Source organism: Condylura cristata, unplaced genomic scaffold (assembly GCF_000260355.1).
Source record: "Condylura cristata isolate star-nosed mole 26May11 unplaced genomic scaffold, ConCri1.0 scaffold00006, whole genome shotgun sequence".
NCBI lineage: Eukaryota > Metazoa > Chordata > Mammalia > Eulipotyphla > Talpidae > Condylura > Condylura cristata.
The window spans coordinates 21340839-21366522 of record NW_004567107.1 but is presented as its reverse complement, the minus strand read 5'-3'; the positions used below and the strand labels follow the sequence as shown (position 1 = coordinate 21366522).

At 37.3% G+C, this 25684-nt stretch overlaps 1 protein-coding gene across 1 annotated transcript in view; it reads left to right on the top strand.

Moving 5' to 3' along the window:
* The first annotated feature begins 1799 nt into the window (after nt 1–1799).
* SMC2 (structural maintenance of chromosomes 2) overlaps nt 1800–25684 on the top strand; it is a 43850-nt gene continuing 19965 nt past the window's right edge. Inside the window, exons 1-15 of the mRNA XM_004677963.2 lie at nt 1800–1917; nt 2732–2960; nt 3841–3990; nt 5353–5475; nt 6585–6623; nt 10461–10571; nt 10746–10790; nt 11864–12097; nt 12275–12424; nt 15206–15439; nt 17372–17531; nt 18004–18121; nt 18667–18805; nt 19159–19278; nt 20716–20920. Of these exons, the coding sequence (XP_004678020.2) occupies nt 2793–2960; nt 3841–3990; nt 5353–5475; nt 6585–6623; nt 10461–10571; nt 10746–10790; nt 11864–12097; nt 12275–12424; nt 15206–15439; nt 17372–17531; nt 18004–18121; nt 18667–18805; nt 19159–19278; nt 20716–20920 (1996 nt within the window). The 5' untranslated portion in view covers nt 1800–1917; nt 2732–2792. The remainder of the gene's footprint in view (nt 1918–2731; nt 2961–3840; nt 3991–5352; nt 5476–6584; nt 6624–10460; nt 10572–10745; nt 10791–11863; nt 12098–12274; nt 12425–15205; nt 15440–17371; nt 17532–18003; nt 18122–18666; nt 18806–19158; nt 19279–20715; nt 20921–25684) is intronic.

The window sequence follows — 25684 nt, the reverse complement described above, 5'->3', positions numbered from 1 at the left end:
AGAAAATTCAAAGCACGGGCCAATTCTTGGTTTAAGACCTATGCCCAACAGTACAGCCATTCCCATCCAAGAGAGAAACTTTCATTGTGTAGCCTAAAATAGCATGTTATAAAAGGCATCAACTTTTTAAGACAGCACCATAGCGGTGAGCACTTTTGTTTCCAAGAAACACATTAACAACAGACTGTTATAAGCACTACTAAATTCTGTGCAAAAAAGGAGTACTGTAAAACATTTAGACGTAAACATTCAGTTTACTCATCTGTAAAATGAGAATGTAATGGTGGTCCCAGGAAAAGGGGAGGTTTCAGATTCCCTGCCCCACCCAGGAGGGTGGAGCTGAGCAGGGACAGGAAGAATCTGGAGAGGAGACTGAGGTGGAAGGAAGTAGGATGGAGAGTGAGAAGACTTGAAGGAGGAGCAGAGCCATGTGAAGAAACTGAGATTGCTTTTTTTTGGTCCTGGACTGGTTGAAATAGATGTGGGTGAGAGATCCAGGGGGAGTTTAACTATGGCAGCACTTATCTTGATTTTGATCTTGCCTTTTTCCTCCCAGACTTGTCTGGCCATTTCTGACCGTTTTCTACGGGTCCGCACCAGGTGCTTCAGGCTTGTGACTGGCTTGCAGGCCTTGCTTTGGGTCAGTCCCTTTTGGGTGGACTTTTACCCAAAGGGGATGGGTAACTCTGGGTGTTTTTGATTTAGAAACTATATTGTCTTTTCTGTATTGCACACTCATTAAAGTTCCGTTCCATTAAAGTTCTTCCGAGTTTTGTCTTGATGTGACAGATGGCAGAACCTATTTAGAGCAGGCAGGTTTGGGGGGGCGGGTTCAGTGATGTCTGGTAACAAGAACACAATACACATTTCACAGTGTTGCATGTGTGCGTTGGGGGTGGGCTGGAGGGCGAGGTGAAAGCATTTCAAACCCAGGATGCTGCAGATTGAAATAAGTATTAAAGGTCCCCAGGTATTTTTGTTATAGGACAGCAAATCTGTTAGAGGACAGGGGGAGGGACCACCCTATTACATTTCCAGAAACTTTCTCCCCCCAAGTCTTGCTATTGCTCCTACGGCTCTTTAGAAGGGCGCTGAACACCTACCTATGAGTACTACTACCCGCCTCACACGATTTATCCTTTGGGCTCAGAAGAGCTCTAAGCTCAACAGCCGCCCCTTCCGGACTGGGAAACTACAAGAAAAAGCCCGCCAAGGTCAGAGCCTGCGAGGGCGGAGCCCGATCGCGACCCAGAGAACAGAAGCCTGGCGCCTCCCCAGCTCTAACAAATCGCAACTCCCATTCTGGAAGATGCTCAGCCAACACCGGGAGATTCTGGGGCTTCTGACTCAGAACCAAGCCTTCGGAAAGAAGCCCCCGCGCCTGCCTCGCCGACACCCCGACACTCAGCGGTTAGCGCGGCGCCCACGAAGCCCTGGAGTGGGCGTGGCCGCCAGGGCTTGGGGCGGGGCCGGCGAGGCGCGAGGGCCTGCTGTGGCGGTGTGGGGCTGCCCGAGGTGTGCCGGAGCCCGAGTTTACATTCGCGGCCCCCCTGTTCAGTCCTCAAGCCCGCGCCGTAGTCCTCTGGGAGCTTTCATGGCCAGGACTCTCTTTTCTATCCCCCTGTCCCTTTGGTTGCGCGATAGGAAAAAAAAATGCAACTATATAAACCAGGCACCTCGTAGACACCATCCGAAGAAATGGGTGGGGGACGTGGGGGTCCTTTACTAGCGCCGAAATTCAAAGAAATAAATAGTTCCGGCGCTGGTTCTGGACGCGGGTCGAGTGTGGCGGTGGCTATGGTAGAATTTGCTTCCTGGCGCCCGTAGCTGGGCAGCATCGGTCGGCTCTCCGCCCTAGTGACCAGGCGCTTTTGAGGGCGCCCCAAACCCTGGCAGCTGGACGCGGCGGCGGGGCGGGTACGTGCGCGCGGCCTGTGGGGCCTAGCCTGGCATTTCTAGTGGGATTTGGAGGGCTGGGAGGGGAGCAGGGAGGAGAATAATAGCCAGGAGCGATCGGGGCAGATCAAGTAGGTTTCTACCAGCCTTGGAGTAGAGCGAAGAAGTGTTGATGGTGTGGTTAGGCGAGGGGACGGCCTTGAATAAAAGCAAGAGGCTGGAGACAGGTGCTATTTATTTAATGAGTGTTGACTGGCCCTTCTTCCCCTCACACAGCTGTGGGCGCTTGCGAAGGTCGTAGAGGAGCTTACACTATGAGTTGGGGGATATCAATCCTACTTAATGTCAGTTTTCATGCGAGGAAGGAAAAAGAAAGCAGTAAGGGGGTGGATAGAGGTGTGTTGTTTTTTAAATATAGGGAGAGCAGGAAGCATCGCAGCTAGATGACATTTGAACGGACTCACATGCAGTAGAGTAAGCTTGCTGGTATTTGGAGGCAGCTTTGCTCACCCCCATGACACCAGATAGTCTACGGTGCTTGGAGAAACATGTAATGAGAAAGGGAATGGTGTGTTTAGGTGGAATATGGTAACAGAAAGAGAAACCTGGTTGCTTTAGTAGCCTACGTAGTTGACTTCCAGGTTGAATTAATGGTTTAATTAATTTCCAAGTAGTACTAACCAATCTGTTTTTAAGATGGAGAAAGGAATTTTTATATCAGAGTAAATAGCTCGACAAGTGGGTGTTTTGTTTCTATTAAACCGTCATTCTTATGTTTTAGTCTTTTGCTTTCCAAGTTTAAGTTACACTTACATGTTGTTTCTGTTTTTTATAGAACTGTTTTCTGACCTGTGTGATTCCTATTAAAAACTTATACATACAGCCAAGTAGGGAAAATGCATATTAAGTCAATCATTCTTGAAGGATTCAAGTCCTATGCTCAAAGGACTGAAGTCAATGGTTTTGATCCCCTCTTCAATGCCATCACTGGTTTAAATGGTAGTGGAAAATCCAACATACTGGACTCCATCTGCTTTTTGCTGGGTATCTCTAACTTGTCTCAGGTAAAGTATAAGGCTTCCGAAGAACATGATTTTAAACTTGACAGGAATCCCCTTTGAATTTGGAGATTAATGCCAATATTCTCTTCATTTACACTTCAGACTTTATAATTTTACACCTCACTACAGTCCTTTAAAAGTGAGCATTATTCCATTTTTTGGGGTGAGAAAATAGAAATTGCCTTAGATTCATTCTCTTCAGATGTTTGAAACATCACTCAACCTAAGACATTCTGCCTTTAAAAGTCGGTCACATTTTAGAGTCCAACATTAAAGTGCCTTTTTAATTTTTTTTAAGACTTATTTGTTTATGCATCCAAGAACTGGGGGTGCAAGCCAGAGGTGTGTATGGGGGGGAGGGAGGAGAGTGAGATTTGACCAGAGACAGAGAGACAGTGTGGAGAAGAACAGGCAGAAAGACTGAAATACACTGCTGAGGGGAGCAGTAGATGAGACAGACAACATCTGCCACACCTTGTGGGTCACCTCCCTGGCCAGGATTGAACTCCTGCTTCAGGGGTTGCAGAGAAGTTAGTGTACTGTGTGCTTTTAATCTGTGGTGCCACCAGCAAGGGCCCTATAATGCCTTTTTAAAGTCTACTGACATTGAATGACCAGTGAATTTCTTAGGCTCCGTTTTTATTCAAATGAGCTTCCTTAAGAAACAAATAGACAATAATTCAGGGTTCAGAAATCAAAAGGGAAAAGGTTCCCATTGCAGGTAGTTACCTGTTTTCCTTGCTTGCTTTGCCTGTGACTATGACAGCCTTTTCTTAGTTGCTTAATCAGTACCACGTGTGTGGTTTTCAACAGCAAGAAACCTAATTGTACTGCTGTTTAGTGCAGTATGGGGTTTGTAATTGATACTGTTCCTTTATTTTAGGTTCGTGCCTCTAATTTACAAGATTTAGTTTATAAAAATGGGCAAGCTGGTATCACCAAAGCCTCAGTCTCAATCACTTTTGATAATTCTGACAAAAAGCAAAGTCCTTTAGGATTTGAAGTTCATGATGAAATTACAGTAACAAGGCAGGTGAGTGGCTGTTACATGTTTGGATACTTAAGAAGTGGTGTGTGTTCTGTTTTTTTGCTGAGTAAAACTGATGTGTCAAATACTGAGAAGATTTCTTAAAAATATCTTCTGTTAAAATTTTGGTCAAGCAAATTTCACTGTTAACCAAGAGAATTGAAAGGGATTTAAAGAGTCATGCTTCTAGGATAAGCAGTAATTTAAATCTTGAACCAAACAAATTTTCCATCTGTGCTAGATAGATCACCTCTAGTTCTTAGACTCTTGCTATATTCTGAGATAACCTAGTCTGTTTTTGTCAGGTCTGTTTATAAGCTTATTGTACAGTAGTGACATATGCCTGAGTAGGTATGATCCTGTGCCTCTGAATCAGATAATGTTGTAAGCCACTGTTGTGTTGTTTAAAAATAAATACTAAAACACATACACATAAAGTTATTCCTGTAAATTGAGCCAAAATGGTATCCTCAAGTTTTTCACATTAAGGAAAATCTAATTTCATATTTTAAAATTTAAGTGACTGGTTAAATCTAAATATTTTCTAAGTTAAATCTCTGTAGGTCTTACAGTTATGTTTATAGTTAGTTTTTTTATTTGTCTAATGATACTGAATACTAATAGTTCCGGTTCTTTATATATATTTTTTTTCTTGGCATCTCAAATGCTAGAATTGGTTTAGTTAGGGCAGGCTTAAGGATAGTTTTTCTTTCTTTTTTAGCAACTACTTCTATTTTTCCCAATACAATAAAGGAGATTTTATAATGTCAGTGATTTATATCCTTTTTATTTAACATCACTCATTTTTTCACGTTATTAATAGCTACATTGCTTCAATTTCTAAATGTAAGCCAATGTATGACCTCACATTTGTCCTTTAAAATATATTTTCTTTCTGCAGCCCATATTTTCAGTTATCAAAGATTAATTTTTTTAAAAACTTATTTGGTCAAGGTTTTTTTTTATCACATTGCTTGCCTTTGGTTTTTGTATGTGACTTCTATTTTCTTGGAAATTAAAGAGAGAGGTTAGTTAGCCTCGTAAGTGTAAAAAGAGGGTAATTGAGGGTAGATAATACTTTCTATACATACTTGGAAACATGAAGGTAGAAGCGACCTACAGACGGAGGTGAAATTGGGGAGTTTGAAGTGATTACTGAAATAGTTAGGAAAGGTACCTAGGTTAGGAGCCAGTTGTTCAAAATAAATTTCATATATTTTTGGCCATGTAACATTTCCTCCACTATTGACAAGGTTGGTTCTACTTACCATTAGTTGGACAGAACCAAAAGAAATAATGTATTTGGTAATTCATCATCTTAGCTTAAAATGTGTGTGTTAATTTATACCTTAAAATTTCCCCTTCTAGGTGGTTATTGGTGGCAGAAATAAATATTTAATCAATGGAGTAAATGCAAACAATACCAGAGTACAGGATCTCTTCTGTTCTGTTGGCCTTAATGTTAACAACCCTCACTTTCTCATCATGCAGGTATTTCACATGTGATCTTTATGCCACTTTTATTATGGTTTTGACATCTTTTGTAATAATTACAATAAGAAGTGCTTGTTTCCCATTTACATATATACTTACCCCTGTGTTTGGGCACTGTTAAGAAATGTGACTTATTTGTATTGATGTATTCTAACATGTTGTGTACATTTGAATTTTGAAGGATGTATGAAAATAATATTGACTGCTTTGTTATCACAAGAGCAGTATGTGCGCATTTAAAAAATTTTAAAACTTATCACATTGTCCTTGTAAAGTATTGAATTACAGCATGTTATTTCAAATCTATATTAAACTTTAAGTAGTTTTCTTCTTTAGAAACTTGTGCAAATGAAAAATAAGGGATAAGGTCATTTTGCATTTACATTATCTCACTTGATTCAAACTTGACTCCTTCACTGTCCTTTGAGAGTAACAGCAAAATCATTTGTAGGCTCCTAATGAGACCAAAGAAAAAGTATTTTTACTATATTCCAGCTTGAAAGCTGAAAATTTACTTCAAAGGAAATGTAAGTCTTTAATAATACCGTTCTCTGAGCATTGAATAGTGGCTTTTTTTGAGTGGGGGGATTGTTTTGGTATTGAAGGAGTTTTATGACTTTTTGGCGTATTGAAATGAAACCTTTTACCATTCTATGTGAGACCCAGAAGTATGTAATCTATGCTTAGAAATTGTTTTGAAGGACTGTCTTTTTAAAAAGTCAAGAAATGTTAAATAGTAAATTATGACTTATGTATACACTTAACTGTTTTGGAATTAGATGCTTCTGTCATATTAAGATACTTGTTTTCAGAAATTGGTAAGAGTTACATTTGTATCATTTAATAATTTAATATGTATTATGGTAAGTGAGAAAATGAACAGCAAAGCTACAGAATTCTAGAATTATCAAGTACCTCTAGTCTCAAATCTAAGCAGAGAAACATCTTTCATGTAGGTAGAATAAAGAGTGTCCAGAAGATTATTTTATATTAGTATACAGCAGTTTCAGGACAGATAAACTTATATTGCTTTCTGTAGTTTACAGAAAATAAACTACTTTCTGTAATTTATTATTATTACAGTAAGTTTGTCATTTTATTTTCAGGGCCGAATTACAAAAGTATTGAATATGAAACCTCCAGAGGTAAGAATACTGTTTGTGGACAGTAAGAAACTAATTTAAATGTAATTTTAATCATGTTAGCAATCAGTTATTTTACATAATTTCTTTTATTAAAATTCTCGGAAATGTTGTTGAAGCATGATCAGTAAAGAAAGTAGTTGGAATTTTTTTTTTTTAATTCAGCACTGTCCCATTGTGTGTGCAACAGTACCCTTCTGAGTTTTAGTATCCTCATCCACAAGTTGCAGTCATAATCTTTACCTTAGGTTTAAGTGAGAGTGTCTAAGTAAAGGTTTGGAACATTGTTAAAAAGTTTTATAAAAATTGAGATGTAATTGACATACAGAATTGTAAAGTTTCAGCTATGCAACATAATGATTTGAAATTTGTGTATATTGCAGATTGGTCACATAGTAAGTCTAACATCCATTATTACACTCTTACCAAATTGTATAAACCACTACAATATTATAATTTAAACAATGGTAGTCACCATGCTATAAATTACATCCTCATGACATTTTGCTTTATAGTCGAAAGTTTGTACTTTTTGACACTTGTGCCCATATCATCCACTTTTTGATATCCTTAATTCTGGCAACCCCACCGATTTGTTCTCTTGAATCTGTGAGTTCAGTTTTTCTTTGCTTTCATACTGCATATATAAGTGAGGCTATAGGAACTTGTTTTTCTCTGTCTGACTTATTTATTATAAGATCCCTAGAGTCTTTTCATGCTATCACAGTGGAAAGATTTCCTTTTAATTTATGGCTTAGTATTACTCCATGGTGAAAATATATCATGTTTTCTTCATCCATCCATGGAAATACAGGTTGCTTGCATGTTTTGGCTATTGGAAATAATGCTGCATTGAACATTGGGGTATTACTGTCCTTTCAGTTTCATGTTTTTGCCTTTTGACAATAAACTACTAGTTTTAAATTTTCAAAGCAGCTCCATACTGCTTTGCATAGTGGCTGCACCTAAAACGTTATTTTCAACAAAGGGCTCGTTTCTCTGCATCCTCATCAACACTTGTTTTTCTTGCCTTTTTGTTTAAGGACAGCCATTCTAACTTGTAAGGTGATATTCCATTGTATTTTTGACTTAAATACTTCCTTGGTGATTTGAGATGTTTTATGCCTTTTTATTTATTTGTTTTAAAGGTTTATTTATTTATGCATACAAAACTGAGTACTGGCAAGAAGTACAGGGTGGTGAGAGGATTCACCAGAGGCAGAATGGGGTGCAGAACAGGCAAATGGACAAAGTACACTGCTGAGGAAAGTAGTGGGAGAGATAGGAGAGGCCTGCTGTACCACGTGGGTCACCTCTGGGTCTGGGGATCAAACTGCACTGAAGGGGCTGCGGCCAGCTTGCAGTTGAGCCACTAGGGAGGGCCCTGCTTTATCCCTTTTCATCCACTGGTTTGCCATATATGTGTCTTTGGAGAAATCTATCTATATCTGCCCACTTTTTTTAAGATTTACTTATTTATGCATACAGAACTGGGTACAAGCCAGAGATGAAGGGGCGGTGAGAGGATTCACCAGAGACAGAGTGGGGAGCAGAACAGGCAGATAGAGGAAATACACTGCTGAGGGTAACAGTGGGTAGGTCAGGAGAGGTCTGCAACGCCATCCGGGGCCAGGAATCGAACTTGCACTGAAGCAGCTGCACTAACTTGGCAGTGCTGTGTCCTAACTCGTTGCACCACCAGGGAGGGCCCTCCTGCTCACTTTTAAAATGGATTTTTTATTTTGTTGTGTTTTTTCTCTTGTTGAGTTGCAGGAGGTCTTAAAAAATGAAATCTTTATATATTTTAGTTATTAACCCCTTGTCAGATATATAACTTTCCTTTTCTTTTTGTCTTCTTCACTTTGTTATTCAGAGCATTTTTATGTAGTTTTTGGTGTGAGATTTAAAAATCATCACAAAGACTGATGTCAGGACCTTACCACATTTAGGTTTTAAGTGTCCAATATTAGAAATTTGGACTTCATAGGCCCCTCTCTGGTGGTGCAGTGGGTTGAAATGCAGCACTGGGAAGCAGACTGCAGCTTCTTCAGCAGGAGTTCATTCCCTGGCCAGGGAGGTGACCCACATGGCGCAGCAAACTTCTGTGTCTCGCCTGCTGCTCCCCCCAGCAGTGTACTTTGTCAGTCTGCCTATTCTGCTCTCAACTCTGTCTCTGGTGAGTCCTCTCACCGCCTGTGCAGCTCTGGCCTGTACCCCAGTTCTACATGCATAAATAATTTTTTTTTAATTTGGACTTTATAAAGTAATTTTTGTTTATCAGTGTTTCATATCATAGTGAAGCTGAAGGAAATGATTTGAATGAAACTATTAGCTAGAGTGTACTACTTACAGTTTAAATGCTTATTTTCCTCTTGCGAAGAGGTAGTATGTGGTATGGGAATGTGGTATGAAGGAATAAATGTTTTGTACAAGAACAAAGACGAGTTGTTTTCAAGAGAAGCGCTAACAAGACTGATAATTCATATATTCACTCTGGTTTGAACACAGGTCATAAGTTAATTTTTAGACAACTTCTTAAGGGAAAACTTCTAATTTGAAAACTGCCAATACATGTAAATCAAGGTGGTTTCAGAGAAATAATCCTTTAGGAGGGGATTGGTGCAATATAGACACTTCTGAAAAAGGAATGCTGGCAAATTGTTTTTATAATGTTAGTGATTTTTTTTTTAAAGATTTATTTATTTAAGCATACAGAACTGGGGTACAGGGCTGAGGTTCAGGGTGGTGAGAGGATTCACTACAAACAGTAGGGAGCAGAACAGGCTGATTGATGAAGTACATTGCTGAGAGGCGCAATAAGCAGGTTAGGAGAGGTCTGCTGCACCATGTGGGTCATCTCCCTGGATGAATCCCTGGAATCGAACTCATGCTGAAGTGATTTTAGCTTCATAATAGTGTGCTTTAATCCATGTACCACCAGGGAAGGCCCAAATTGATTATTATTTACCTTTTTCAGTGTGCTTTTCACAGGATTTTTTTTTTTTTTTTAATTTTTAAATGTGATGTGGTATCACTGATACTCTGGATAAAAAAACCTGAGGCAAAGAGAATATTAAATTACTTGTTCAAGTTCTTAAAGCATTGCTACAGTTAAGATGCAAATGCTAAGACATTTTTTATCCCTATAGGCACAAAATGATTGGTCTCACTTGGAAGAGTTTTCAGTAGGAACATCTGATGAAAGCTGAATGTTGTGTTAGCCTTTTTTTACCTTTTTAGATTTTAATTTGAAGGAAATTAGGGGAAACATTACTGGCTTCAATTTTTTTTTCTTTTTTAGGTTTGCTTTATTTACTCATGCATAGAAGAGCTGGGATGTAAGCCAAAGAAGCAGGGGTATGGAGGGCAGTGAGAGGAATCATGAGAGACAGAGCGGGGAACAGAAGAGGCAGGTTGACTGAAATACACTCCTGATCCTGAGGGAGAGCAGCAGGCAAGATAGGAGAGGTCTGCTGCGCCATGTGGGTCACCTCCCTGACCAGGGATCAAACTTATGCTGCGGTGGCTGCTGATAGCTTCAGAGTGCTGAGAGTTAAGCCCTTGTGCCACCAAGGAGGCCCCCTGGCTTCAATTTTTAAAGAGATGTTTTCTGGAAATTCGTAGTGGAAATTTTGAATTTTAGAATTAAAGTGCAAACCAGAAATGTTTCGTTAATCTTAGGATTATGCTGCTAATGTACATTTTTATGTATTTCCATTATCCATTTAGACTTTGTTTTGGTAGGGTGCTCAGGACAAGGCCTTAAATGATAATCTTAATGTGAATACTATGCAGCACATTGTTTTGGATTCTTAAAATATTATACAATTGTCATTACAGATTTTGTCTATGATAGAAGAAGCAGCTGGAACCAGGATGTATGAATACAAAAAAATAGCTGCCCAGAAAACTATAGAAAAAAAGGAGGCTAAGCTTAAAGAAATTAAGACGGTAATGAAATATATATAAAATGTTTATAGAGAAGATAATAACTTTTGTTTTCACGTTTCTTTGCTGTAAAGGAGGAAATTTTCTCCCCTTCTATTCAGTTTCCTTCATCTTCCATGTTATTTCTTTCAGTGGTACTTTGCATATTAATGATTTGGTTTTCCTTTATTTTTTTAGATACTTGAAGAAGAGATTACACCAACCATTCAAAAATTAAAAGAGGTATATACATGAAACTAGCTAATTATAATGTCTCAAAATTGGTGATGTATTCAGGATCAGAAATAAAGAATGAATTGCATATTACTTAACAGGAATTGACTTTCTGGAATGAGATAAGAATAGAGTTGGTACCCTGTAACTCAGCCTTCTGTTTTTAGAGGACATGTACTTTATATCCTTTAAGTCATAATGATTTTGAAGATTGTTCTTCATAATCTCAGAAAATGATTTGACACATTTTTAATGTTTTGCTGGGGAGACGTATGTCTAGATTTTCTTGAATAATTAGAATTGACTGGAGCAACATTTGTTGATGAGAATGGCAGTTTTCCCTTGTGGGTGTACAGATCGAACTCCTGCTATGATTGGGACTGCCACTACCATTACTGTTGTCAAGGCTTTTGTTGAGTGAAGGCAATGAGACATGACTAGAATCATGTTGAAAATATAAGTATTTTCTTTCACTGTATTTATTAAATTTTCATCCTTCTCAAAGCTATTTTCTGGGTCCAATAAGAATGTAGATATTAACACTAGCTCAGTAATCTTAACTTAGGTTTTATACCTAATTTTGACAGTTTTCTCCAAATCCGACAAACACGAGTCATTTTACCACTCTGATTTTGTTTCTTGATCTCAAAGCAAGAACTTAGTGTTACTGTGTCTGTTCCAGATGATCCTTAAGGAAATGCAGCTTAATATGTGTGAGCAAATGCCTTTCAATAGTTGAATGAATGTCTTTGTAATACTGCAACAAAAACTTGAGTGTATCACTGTTGCACATGTAGGTTACCTTCTACCCTAATTGACTTTATGTCCATGTTTGTCCCAACTGCCTTATAGTATGTATTAAAATAGCCTCATCGATTTTTATTTTTTGAGATGATTTAATACTAACCAGAGTTCTCCTATTAAAGTTTCCTAAAATTGATAAGCCACAATCATTTAAACCTAAGACAAAGTTTATTCTGTCTTGTAATGGGAAATGGTATGCATGTTGTTGTTTGATTCTTTCCAAATGTATTTAAAAATGGTAGTTTTGAATTATGTTATGTTGGTGATTTCTCTTTCAGGAAAGATCTTCGTACTTGGAGTACCAAAAAATAGTGAGGGAGATAGAACATTTGAGTCGTTTATATATTGCTTATCAATTTTTGCTGGCTGAAGATACCAAGGAACGATCAGCTGAGGAATTTAAAGAAATGCAGGATAAAGTTGTAAAGCTACAAGAAGAATTATCTGAGAATGATAAAAAAATAAAAGCTCTTAGTCATGAAATAGAAGATTTGGAAAAAAGAAAAGATAAGGTCAGGCATCTTTGTAAGAATGTGGATAATATACTCTGAAAATACATCATGTATAATAACTAGGATCTGCTTAGCATTGACTTCCATATTGATTGTTAATCTTAAGTATGATAACAAAATAGCTTCTGTTTAACAAGTAAATACTTAACATAGAAATCGTTGGGTTCATTTGATTAGGAAATTGGAGGGATACTACGATCTTTAGAAGATGCTCTCGCAGAAGCTCAGCGAGTTAACACTAAATCTCAAAGTGCCTTTGATCTTAAGAAGAAAAATCTAGAAAGTGAAGAGAACAAACGCAAAGAACTAGAGAAAAACATCGTTGAGGTAAGCATATAGAAATTTGGTTTAGTTTCACTAGTATACATTTTACCATTTTTTCAGTATTTAGTGCTGTGGACCAAGTGTAATTGTTTTAGCTGGGGAGTACAATGTGGAAAATGACAAAAATAGACAAAACACTTCTGGGTCTTTATTCAAGTGAGGCAAATGATGCTAAAATAACTGCAAGATGACTTTTTTATTGTGATAACTGATGTAGAGTGAACATAAAGAAGCGTAGAAGATCAGGAGTATTAGGTTACAGTTTGGAATTTTAAATTGAGTTGGTATTAAAGATCTCAGAGAAAGTGTGATTCTTCCTTGATGACCATAGGAGGTGGAGGTCAGAGAATCATGTACATAAACTGGGAGGCTGTGGGGACAGATATCCAGCAGAAGAACACTAATTGTTCCAGGTACTAAGTATAGGAATACAGAAAAATAATAGGGTGTATGATAACATGTTTTTGCATGTGTGCAGTTAAATGAGTGAGAGAAGGAAATTCATAAGTTGAGCAAGAGGGTGGCTTTTTTTTTTTTTTTTTAAAGATTTATTTATTTGTGTATACAGAACTGGGGTACAGGCCAGAGGCTTAGGGGCGGTGAGAGGCTTCACCAGAGACAGAGTGGGGAGCAGAACAGGCAGATGGACGAAGTACACTGCTGAGGGGAGCAGCGTGCGGGTCAGGAGAGGTCTGCTTTGCCATGTGGTCTCCTCCGGTGCAGCCGGCAGGCGGGAATCAAACTCATGCGGAAGTGGCTTCAGATTCTCGGTGCTGTGCTTTAACCCGCTGCGCCACCAGGGAGGGCCGAGGGTGGCATTTTTAATGTTTCATTTGGGCTATTCGGGCTTGTTTTTAATTTATTGTTGTGTAGAACTGGGGTATAGGCAAGAGGTGAGGGGGTGGTGAGAGGATTCACCAGAGACAGACTGGGGAGCAGAATAGATAGATTTACTGAAATACACTGCTAAGAGGAACAGTGGTAGACACAGGAGAGTGCATATGTACAGCTCCTTGGATGGGGATCAAACTCAGGTGGTAGTGGTGACAGTGCTGAGACTTAACCTCTAGGTCCCCAGGGAAGCCCCTATTCTGACTGTTTTGAAGACAAACTATCCATAGAACAACAAAGCAGGGAAACCAGCTAGTAGTGACTGCTAATCCAGATGATAACCCTTGGATAAACAACAGCAGTAGAAATGGGTATAATAAAAGTAATTGTGGTATTTTATGTGTATTTTAAGGGTAGATCTGACAGGTGACGTGGATGTTGAATAGGAAAGAGAAAAGGACTGAAGGATAAATCCAAATTTTTGTCTCTGACAGTAGAAAATAGTTACTGTTAGCTAAGATACAGAATAAGAAGTACAGTGTGACTATAAGAGGGTAGAGGTGCTGTTAGATCATTGAATATAGGAATTTTGAATGAGGTTAGTAAAGCAAGTCAAAAGAGAGTTGGCATGCTCTTGGGCTAAGTGCTTAGTATTGCTACATTTATATCATTTGTCCTTTATCCCATTTCACTGTGTTGCTCCCTTTCAAATCTTTAATTAGCTCAGACATCTTCCCTGAACTTTAATTTGTCCAACTACTAAATCAACACTTTTATTTGGATGACTAATAAAAAGTCTGAATTTTAATATATCCAAAATAGAGCCCTTAGATTTTCCCCATTTATCCAAAACTACCTGAGTTACTGAATCTTCTTCATGCCAGTAAAAGTCTAGACTGTAAACCCAATTGTTCAGTCGAAAAATCCTGTTACAGATTTTGCTTATATCAAGCCCCATTTCTAATCTTAGAGAAAATTCTCTTGACTTTAAAAATATATCTAGAATACAGTGACTCTTCATCACTGTCATCATGGCTGAACTGGTTCATACCATCACCTTGAATGAGGCTTCCTATAATAGTTGCCTTTGACTTAGTTGCTCTTTTTCTTACTGCTCTCTCTTCTTTACAGAAGCTAAAATGTAAGTTGGATCATATTACTCTTGTGCTTAAAATTCCTCGGAATTCAAAATCATACATATATAAAATTAGATTCCAAAGTCTTTACCACAGCCTTCTAGACCCAGCCCTACATGTATGACTCCTGGCTCCTCCTCACCACTCACTTGCTCAACTTTCTAAACTAAAATAGTTTCTATCACTTCTGTATCTTGCTTTATTTGTTTACTGTCCTATATGTCTTTTAATGTTTACAGTAATAATTTGTTCATGGTAGATATCTATAAACAATGACTCATAAACAAGTGGTCCAAAATATCTGGTCACTTTCATATAACTAATATTGCTAGATTTCTTTTCCCCCTTGCTACTATCTTACATAGTATTGGATATCTGTTGAATGTGACTTAAATCCATTAGTAACACCGTTTCTGTAATTATTTAAAACTTAAATTTTATTGCCTTTAATAGTTTATTTTTGTATATCTTAATCCTAAAATCTCTACGTCTAAGCTCAGTATAAGATGACTATTCAGTTTTAATAGATTTAGAGACTTTCCATTATAAATGTTGTTCCTTTACATTTTCAGTGATACTTCAGATCATTATTGTCTAAATGTGACTTTAACATGAAATGAAAGTATTTCTAGTAGGTGAAAGGTACATTTATCCTAAAAACCAAGAGAATAAATCTCAAAATAGGGATAATGTATTTAAAGTTATGATGGTGAAATTGTTTTCCTTATTGTCAGGCACACTTCAAATTGTTATGAAACCATATGCAAGTATAAGTATTTTTAAATGTAATACTTTCTAATCTGAAACTCTTCCTAAGGATTCTAAAACTTTAGCAGCAAAGGAAAAAGAGGTTAAAAAGATAACAGATGGATTGAATGCCTTTCAAGAAGCAAGTAATAGAGATGCTGAAGCTTTGGCTGCTGCACAGCAGCACTTCAATGCTGTTTCTGCCGGCCTCTCCAGTAATGAAGATGGAGCAGAAGCAACTCTTGCAGGCCAAATGATGGCCTGTAAAAATGACATAAGTAAAGCTCAAACAGAAGCTAAACAGGTAAAAACCGAGTATATGTGATCGCAATTTTTTCCCCCCAAGGACATGCTTCATGTTACGTTTTTGCCAGCTAAACATAATAAAATAATCTGTTCAGTATAAAGGACTGCGTTTACTCACCCATTCAATAGCACCTTATACAATGAAATTCAAATGTGGACACTATTGATGATGTTAATTTCTTAAGATGCTGCAAAATGTAAAATACTTTTGTAGGTTAACTAAAATTGTAAGTGCAGTAGTTTATTTCTGTCTATAACAATGTATGGAACACTGATGCTGAACACTGATGATTAGTCAGTGTATGCTCATCTTTTTGCCATCAGCAAGTTGATGTCTTAGAGCTTTAATAGAACACCAAAAATAGCCTCTCCATTTCTATGTCTACCACTCCTAGTTGCTAAAATTTTACAACATACCCCTTGGAAATATCTATCCCCATGCTAGTCTTTGGTTTCCCTAACTCTGATTTCATAATCTTCAAAGTTTTTTCAGTTTCTTATGATGGTTTCAAATTTGTTTACTAATGCAACTTACAGTCCTATTAACAGATTTTTGATGGCAGAGAAATGTGTATGTGTACACAAATACCCATAATTTTTTTTGAGGGCTCATCTCTAAAAAAATGTTCACGGGCCCTTCCTGGTGTCGCAGTGGGTTAAAACACAGCACTAAGAACCAAAGCCACTTCATGAGTTCAATCCCTGCCCCAGAGGTGACCCACATGGCGTTGCAGACCTCTCCTGACCTGCCTGCTGCTCCCCTCAGCAGTGTACTTTGTGGATCTGCCTGTTCTACTCCCCACTTTGTCTCTGGTGAATCCTTTCACTACCCCTGCACCTTTGGCCTGCACCCCAGTTTTGTATGCATAAATAAATAAATCTTTATATATGTACACACTTGTTAGGTTTTTGTATATTAATCCAATTCAGAGTTTTCTATTTGCAATGTTTTTAATCAAAAATAGTCACAAAAAAGTGGCAGAAAAACTTCGAAGCTGATCAGTTTCTCTGTTAACTAATTTTATTTATTTACTTATTTTTAAGATTTATTTATTTATACATACAAGAACTGGGGTGCAGGCCATAGGTGCAGGGGGTGAGATGATTCACTAGAGACCGAGTGGGGAACAGAACAGGGAGATTGACTGAAATACACTACTGAGGGGAGCAGTGGGCAAGACACGAGAGGTCTGCCATGCCATGTGGAGTTAGCTCTCTGGCTGAGGATTGAACTTGTGTTGCAGTGGCTGCGAATAGCTTCACAGTGCTGAGATTTAAAACCCTTGTGCCACCAAGGAGAGCCCTGTTAATTGTAATGGGGAAAACCCATTACAATTCAGTTCCAGAGGTGGCTACAGCCTCCTAATCTTGGTCTTAGGAAACTAGCTCATGTTTTTAAGGAACAGTGCTCAATTATATAAATTTAAGATGCCTGAACTTTCAGAACTTATAGCAGAATTTTAAACATTACACCAGAGCAGTTAAATTTGTCAGTTTTACTTTTATATATAATTTGATATTTCAGTGTTCAATAAAGTTTCTCCTCTGTCAGATAACACCCAAATATGTACAAATACAAATATGTCTACTTAAGTGAAAAAGAAGACAAGTAGACTTGTGGAATTGTAGCTTTTTGTTGTGTTTTTAACCAGCTAGTAGATTATTTTTAAATATAATTTTTGAATTCCTGTTGTTCTTAGAAATATTAAAAATATAGACTTGAATTGCAAATTATTTGATGACTTAAGCATGTATTAGTTTGTATTGTGAGTGCTTTTTAGGAGAAAATACTGGGAGGTGATTGCTATATTGAGGTAGTAATCCATGTGACATAACAGTAACATTTTCAAGGCTGATGTCTCAATTTTAATCTGAGTCTGGCCAATACTGTCTGCCTTTTATGTAGTTTTTTTATATTTTTCTATTACAGGCTCAGATGAAGCTGAAACATGCCCAACAAGAATTAAAGACTAAACAAGCTGAAGTAAAGAAGATGGATAGTGGCTATAAGAAGGATCAAGATGCATTAGAGGCTGTGAAGAAACTTAAAGAAAAACTTGAAGCTGAAATGAAAAAGCTAAATTACGAAGGTTTGCCTTTAAAAAAACATGATCGTAAATCATTATAAGGAAGTGATTGTTGATAGAAACTAAGTTAAAGGAAATAGCTGTAGGACAAAAGTTTTACCCTATTAATGGGTATTAGTGTAAGAAATATTGCTAAATAGTCACAAAAATAACTCGTGCTTGGAATTTCTGAAATGTCAGTACTGACATATTTATGTTTCTTTCAGTACCACTTGTGAATTCAGAAATGATATTTGTATATTTCTGTATTAGCATTCAGTTCCTATATTGTCTCTTGGAATGAAAACTGTGTTACTGAAAATAATGTCTACTTGACAGAAATTTGTGTGTTAAATATGCTTTTTATTTAGTACTTAACAGAAATTTTCATTTTGTTTCTAGAAAGGCTTATAAAATACAAGTTTCTAATATTTCCTTAGATCAGAATAGTTTTTTTTAAAACTTTGTTTCAATGTACTTGTGATTTACTGTTCAGAAAACAAGGAGGAAAACCTTTTGGAAAGGCGTAGGCAGCTGGCTCGTGATATCAGTAGGTTGAAGGAAACATATGAAGCTCTCCTGGCCAGATTTCCCAACCTTCGATTTGCATACAGGTAACAGATTTAAATTTTAACATAGTGATAACCAAGATATACTTTTTAGTTGGAAGGCAATCCAGAAATGTTCTTAAATTAATATTTGTGTGAAAATTATTATATTTTAAAAAGCTCCTTCCTTAATGTGTTCTCCTTAAATAGTTGAGATATTTCAGATGTTGGGAAAATTACTGTGAAATAAAATGGCTATCAATTTAATTTCAATCCAATTTCTTGTTATTTTATCTTAATATTTAATATTAGCATTTAATATTAAATATTAAAAACTGAATTTTTCCCATGGGAAATATATAGCAATTATATGTTTAAGAGCATCAAAATTATTTATTACATTAAAACAATGTATAGTGAAGAGCTATTTACTTAATTTAAAACAATAACTGACTAATCATACAGAACATTTTTCAATTTTTAAGATAACTTGCTTCATCTGTGTTCATGTCAATTTAATATGTTTCCAGATGAACTCTTGACTAGTAAAGGACAATTTTTTTCTATTTTTCCTGTCTTCAGATTAATTTGTATTAACTTTTCTGTTTCAGGGATCCAGAGAAGAACTGGAATAGAAATTGTGTGAAAGGACTTGTAGCTTCCCTGATTAGTGTGAAAGACACTTCTGCAACCACAGCTTTAGAATTGGTGGCTGGGGAACGACTTTACAATGTTGTTGTAGATACAGAGGTAAATTAATTTTAACTAAGAGAATATATAATTGCTGTTTATTTTGAAATATCATGTACTGCTCAAAGAATTGGGTACTTTCTTGATGTTTTAATTTCTCCTAAGGTTGTTTATCTTTAAGGCTAAAACTACTCAGTCACTTACTTTGTGGTTTTATTTTATTATAGTTACCTGTATGCCAGTGGCGATGTCATGCTTAATTAGGAATTTTGAATGCATATTATCAATCTTGGGCTTTTGGTTGTTCCAGATGGAAGACACTAAAAATTTAGTTATGGGTTCCTAACAACCACTCTTTTATTTGACTACTTTCTGCCATCAGTAATTTTCTTTTCAAATGAACAATGTTTTAGGTTACTGGAAAAAAACTACTAGAAAAAGGGGAATTGAAGCGTCGATATACTATAATTCCACTCAATAAGATTTCAGCCAGATGTATTGCTCCAGAAACACTGAGAGTTGCTCAGAATCTTGTAAGTGTTATCTTTTACTGCATCATACTAGACACCATTAATTAAGGGGGGGAGGGAATAATCTTGTAGAATCAATAAATATTGTATTACCATGCTTTAAAAAATTATGATATGACAAAATAGAGTGAACTCTTTTTCAGTTAGATGGAAAGAATGTGTTTAAGTCAGACTAGCAAATGACATTAAAGATGAAATTGCTGATTTCTGAATAGCTATAGCTACAGAGCTTAGTTAAATACCAGAATTCTCCCATGTTTTTTTGTTTTATGTTAGGCACCTTTACACTGCCCACAGGGGCAGTCATGGAAAATACAGTGTTGCAGTCATGCTTTTCTAAGTTCTAGATTGGCCTCTTAGAAAGCTGATCACTGGGACAGAGTCAGCTGCTGAGGTGTATCCAAAGTGATTTTAAAAAGCAGAGTATAGGAAGTAGATGTGGAGGGCTATATGGTTGTTTAGTATGGGTTATAAACAAAGCCAGTCACAATGTTCAGCAACACTATCAGTTTGTCATGGATGGAGCAGGTATTCCAAATGTGTAAGTGCAAAGTACACTTCTATGAAACTGATAAATTATGTTTGGGATTAAGATATTAAGTGAATATACAGTGCTCTGGCTGAAATTGAGATACCTTAATGAAAATAATCTCAAATTCCAGTTGGATTGTTAATACCAAGAAGAGAATCAGTAAGCGTAAATGAAAGGAGGTACCTTTGGTTAGTACTTACTTTGCTTTGAATAATTACCTTTAGGTGTCTGCAAGACTAGAAAGTTACTTCAGAACTGGGTAAAGAATCTCAAGTGGGTTGGAATCTCAAGTGACAACAAAAATATTTCCCCTTAGATCCCTGAACCAGACTTGTGTAAGAGTAACTGCTGTCAAACAGATGCTGAACATTCCTCACACAATGCTGCTTTCATTGTGACTTTTGCTGCTCCTAAAACTCCATAAAGGATAGTGACACAAAGTTCTAAAGAACAAGTTTTTCTGAAAAGCACAAGTTGTCTTGCCCATCTTAGTTGAAAAGAAAAAAGGGTAGAGGTAGATACTATTAAAATGATAGGAAGAGATTGTTGGATCAAAACAAAGGGATGAGGGATTAAAAAAAAAATTATAAGCGAAGCATTTTATGTAATTGTGTTGTTCCACCAATTGCTGTGCTTTAATTAAAGTAGTATCCAAATAAATACTACTACATTTTCAATTTAGAAACTTGGTAGTGACTCTTGGTAGAAATCTTTGTAATGCTTGGTACTTTGTTTTTCCTACCAATAGATCTTCCAGTGCTTAAACATTTCCTAAACGATTGTATTTCCCAAAGTTTAAAAGTAATATAATACTAAATACAGATTTCTTAAATTTTTATTTTGATTCTTATTTATAAATATATTTGAAGAGGACAAATATAAACGGTGACATACTTGTTTCCTTACAGGTTGGCCCTAATAATGTTCATGTCGCTCTTTCCTTGGTTGAATATAAACCAGAACTTCAGAAAGCAATGGAATTTGTCTTTGGAACAACATTTGTTTGTGATAATATGGATAATGCAAAAAAAGTGGCTTTTGATAAAAGAATAATGACTAGAACTGTAACTCTAGGAGGTGACATATTTGATCCTCATGGGACATTAAGTGGAGGTAGGTTTTCTATCATTTTGTCCTCTCAAGCCTGTGTGGGAAATAGGAGGGGGCCTTTTTTTAAGTTGGTATATTCCTAATCTTTGTGAGAACCAGGGTTACAGCCCACATTTTATTTTTTTCAAGATTTATTTATTCATACACAAGCTGGGGTACAGCCTAGAGGTGGTGCAGGATGGGGGAGAGGATTCACCAGAGACAGTGGGGAGCAGGGTAGCAGACCAGGCAGAATGACCAAAAAGCCCACTGAAACCCTCAGCAGTGTGAGTCAGGAGAGGTTTGTTGAGCATTGTGGGTCAGCTTGCTGGCTGGGGATTGATCGAACTTGACCTGCAGTGGCTGCTCATAGCTTGGTTTATAGTGTTGAGGCTCAATCCCTTGTGCCACCACAGGTGGGAAGAGAGGAAGCCTAGATTTTATACTTAAGAATAATTTGTTTCCAGAATCTTGATGCTTGATGGAAATCTAAGGATTGAATTTATCCTTGGAATACTTACCACTCGACACATATTATTGATAATCATACATTGTCTTCTTAGACCTCAAGAAATACAGTCTAATAAACAAGCCTGTTTTTTTATTTGTCTCCAATAAAAGAATACTGTTTATTTTCTCTTTTTATTCTATCAGGATATTTTAGTTACTGCAGAATTCAAGTTTTAATATTAAGTGCATATTTAGTGTAACAACCTACTTTTTGTTTTTAAGATTTTATTTTTGTGTAGAGCTGGGATGTAGGCCAGAGGAGCAGGGGGTGAGAAGATTCATCAGAGATAGTAGGGAGCAGAGCAGGTTCATTTACTAAAGTACACTGCTAAGGAGAACAGCAGGAGAGACAAAAGAGATCTGCTGGGCCATATGTAGGTTAGCTCCATGGGCTTTATATAATGAGGATTAGTCCTCTTAAGGCCGTCAAATTCTTAACTCTTCGGCTCTTATAACAAATATTAAGTAGACATACTACTATCAGAAATACACAATTGTGGAAATTAAGATACAGAGTAGCTAATTTTGTTAGTAAGTGGCAAAACTTTGAATTCAGATGGGATGATTTCATAATTTGTGCTTTTAATTAGTAAGTTATATAGAGCCACTTGAAATATCAAGTGACTCAGTGTGTTTAGGTTTTTTTTTTTTTAAGTGTAATGGACACATAACATTAGCTTCAGGTGTATAGCATAATAACTTTAAATAATTGTAGATATTGTGAAATGATATTAGTTAATTAAACCTGTCACCTTAATAGTTACATTTTTTTCTTTGTGCTAACAATTTAAGGTTTACTCTTCTACAATTCCAAAATATGCAATTGGGTATTATTAATCATAGTATTCCCATACCGTATACATTTTATCCTGATGGCATTTATTTTGTAGCTACGAATTTGTATCTTTTTTAACACACTTTACCAATTATTCATCAGCCATCTCTGGCAAACTACCATTCTGTTTTTAATCTCTGAACTTGTTTGATTGGTGTGTTTTTGTTCTTTTTCAGAGCACACACAGTATTTCTTTCTTTGACTTATTTCACTTAGAGTAATGAATGCTTTCATTGTTATCTGTGTTGTCACACAAAAAAGCAAGGTTTCTTTGTTGTTTTTTTTTTGAAGATTTATTTATTTATTCGTACAGAACTGGGGTACAGCCAGAGATGTGGAGGGTGAGAGGATTCACCAGACAGAGTGGGAAGCAGAACAGGCAGATTGACAAGTATACTGCTGAGGGGAGCAGTGGGCGGGTCAGGAGCGGTCTGCCACACCATGTGGTCGCCTCCGGGGCAGGCGGGAATTGAACTCTTGCGGAAGTGGCTTTAGTTTCTTAGTGCAGTGCTTTAACCCGCTGCGCCACCGGGGAGGCCCGCAAGGTTTCCTTTTTTTTAATGACAAAATAATGTTCCATCTTGTGTGTATGTGCATGCACACCACATTGTCTTATGCATTCATCCAGCACCGGACACTCAAGTTATTGCCATGTCCTGGCTATTGTGGGTAATGATACATTGGGCATAGGGCAGCAGATGTCGCGTTAGTGTTTTTGTTTTCTTCAGATAAATAACTAGAAGTGGAGTTCATAGATGATCCGATTATTAGTTTTTAACTTTTGATTTACCTATACTCTTTTTCCATAGAGACACTGCACTAATTTATATTTCCACCATTGGTGACAGAGGTTCCCTTTATGCTACATTTTCTACCACTTGTTATTCTAGTCTTTGAGAGTGGTCATTTTCTAGTAGCTAGAGGTAATATTTCATTGTGGTTATGATACACATTTCTTTGACAAATAGTGATGTTAAGCCACCTTTTCACATGTCTGTTGGCCACCTGTATGTCGTTTTGGGGACAATACTCATCTGTCCATTTTTAAATCAGATTGGGGTTTTTTTGCTTTTGAAATTTATGAGTATTTTATGCATGTTGGGTATTAATCCGTTATCACATAGGATTTGCAAATATTTTCTCCCACTTTGTAGGTCAAATTTCATTCTTCTGAATTTGGCTGTCCAGTTTTCCCAGTACCATTTACTTCAGAGGCTTCTTTCTCCAATATTTTCCATTCTGAGCTTTCTCTATAGGTCCATTGATTTATGCTTTTATGACAATGTTGTGCTGTCTTGATTACTATAACTTGGGAATATCGTTTGAGACTAGGGACTGTGATAATCCCAGCTTTGCTTTGTCTGTGGGGCCTTATGTTCCCATATACATTTTTGGATTATTTGCTCTATTTCTGTGAAAAGTTCTATCAGAGTTTTGATGAGAATTGCACTGATTTTTATTGCTTTGAATGTATGGACAGTTTGACAATGTGAATTTTTATAATCCATAAGCATGTAATAAGTTTACATTATTGTTTTTAGTTTCTTTCATAAATGTCTTATGTTGTGGCATACAGGTCTTTGATCACTTAGGTTAAGTTTATTCGCAAGTATTCTTTTTTGGTATATTGTCAAAGGGGTTGTTTTCTTAAATTTTTATTTATTTATTTATTTATTTATTTTGTTTGGTATTGAAGTCTGTTTTGGAGATGTTGGTTTTGGAAAGTGGTATCCTTAACTCTAGGTAATTTCACCAGTGCTCCCCTTTTAGCTGCACCAGCAAGTTTCCCAGGTGAGATTCTCCATGACACAGAGGCATTAGTTGTATTCAAAAGGGCAGGTTTATTGTAAAGGGGAAACAAAAAATGTTTACAGACACAAGTGGGCAGAAAGAGCTGCCCCTGAATGGGATAGGTTTACTATAAGAGAGAGCTGATTGTCACAGGCGGGTGACCTTGGGAGGAGAGCTGCAGTGGGAAGAGGTCAGTGGAGTGAAACACCTGCACAGTCAGAGGTGGGCAGGATTGCTGCTGGGGAGGATGATGTCACGAGGAATGCCTGGATGGGCTCAGGCGGTGGTGGGCTGGTGCAGAAATTGCACTGACAAAGTCATCTACTCTTAGGGAGGGGCTCATTCCTTTGTGCAGTTGTTAACTTTTGTTAGCTTTAATTACTTCTAGGGTGTAACTAGGTTGATTCCTGAGGACCAGTGATCTGGTTCACAATGGTGAGACTTTCTATAGCAGTCTGACATTTGCTATAGCACTTGCCACCTAAGTATTTTCCATTTCTGTAGCTGGTTTAATGACTGTGTTACTCACTTCTGCCCCCACATCCAGCCTTCAGCTTTGCATGAGCTGGGTTTCTGGTCTTGTGGTGCCTCCTTTCCAACCTTTTTACTCTTAACTTCCATCAGTATTGGTATGTAGCAATGCAAAGTTTTTTTTTTTTTTTAAGAAAAAAAAAAACTATTTATTTATGCATACAGAGCTGGGGTACAGGCCAGAGATGCAGGGGCAGTGAGAGGATTCACCAGAGACAGAATGGGGAGCAGAACAGGCAGATCTATGAAGTGCACTGCTAAGGGGAGCAGCTGGCAGGTCAGGAGAGCTCTGCTATGCCATCTCGGTCACCTTGAGGTGGGGATCGAACTCATGCTGAAGTGGCGTTAGCTTCTTGGTGCTGTATTTTAACGTGCTGTGCCACCAGAGAGGTCCCCACAAACAGTTTTATGTATATTGACTCTGTGTACTGCAGATTTACTGAATCCATTTATTAGTCTAATAGTTAATGGGTGCAGTCCTTTAGAGGTTTTATAATATGCCATCTGCAAATAGTGACTATTTTCATTTCTTGCAATTTGTGTGCCTTTTACTTCTTTTTCTTGCCTAATTGCCCTCACTAGGATTTCCATTATTAAGATGAGTAAAAGTGGTGAAAGTTGGCATTCAATGCCTTGGTCCTGATTTTAGAGGAAAAGCTCACTCTTGAGTATGTTGTTGTTTGTGAGCACAACAGGTGGACTTAATGCAGTGTACTGCTGAAGGGAATAGTGGGAGACACAGAGGTCTGCTGTGCCATAAGTGGGTCAGCTCCGTAGCTGAGGATGGAACTCAGACTCTAGCGATGATAGTGATACAGGGCAGGAGAAGGGCACTCTCAGGCCTCCCTGGACCACCCTGTTACTAGTAATGCTTAGTCTTTAACCCTTATTGTACCAGAGAGGCCCCTGGTGAGAGTTTATTGGTCATAAATGGCTCAGTTTTGTCAGGTAATTTTGTGTAGTACTGAGATCGTGATTTTTTTTTTTTTTAAACTTAATTTTTTTTTCTTTTTTTTTTTTTTTTAAAGATTTATTTATTTGTGCATACAGAACTGGGGTACAGGCCAGAGATGCAGAGGGTGAGATGTTATCTGTGTTGTCACACAAAAAAGCAAGGTTTC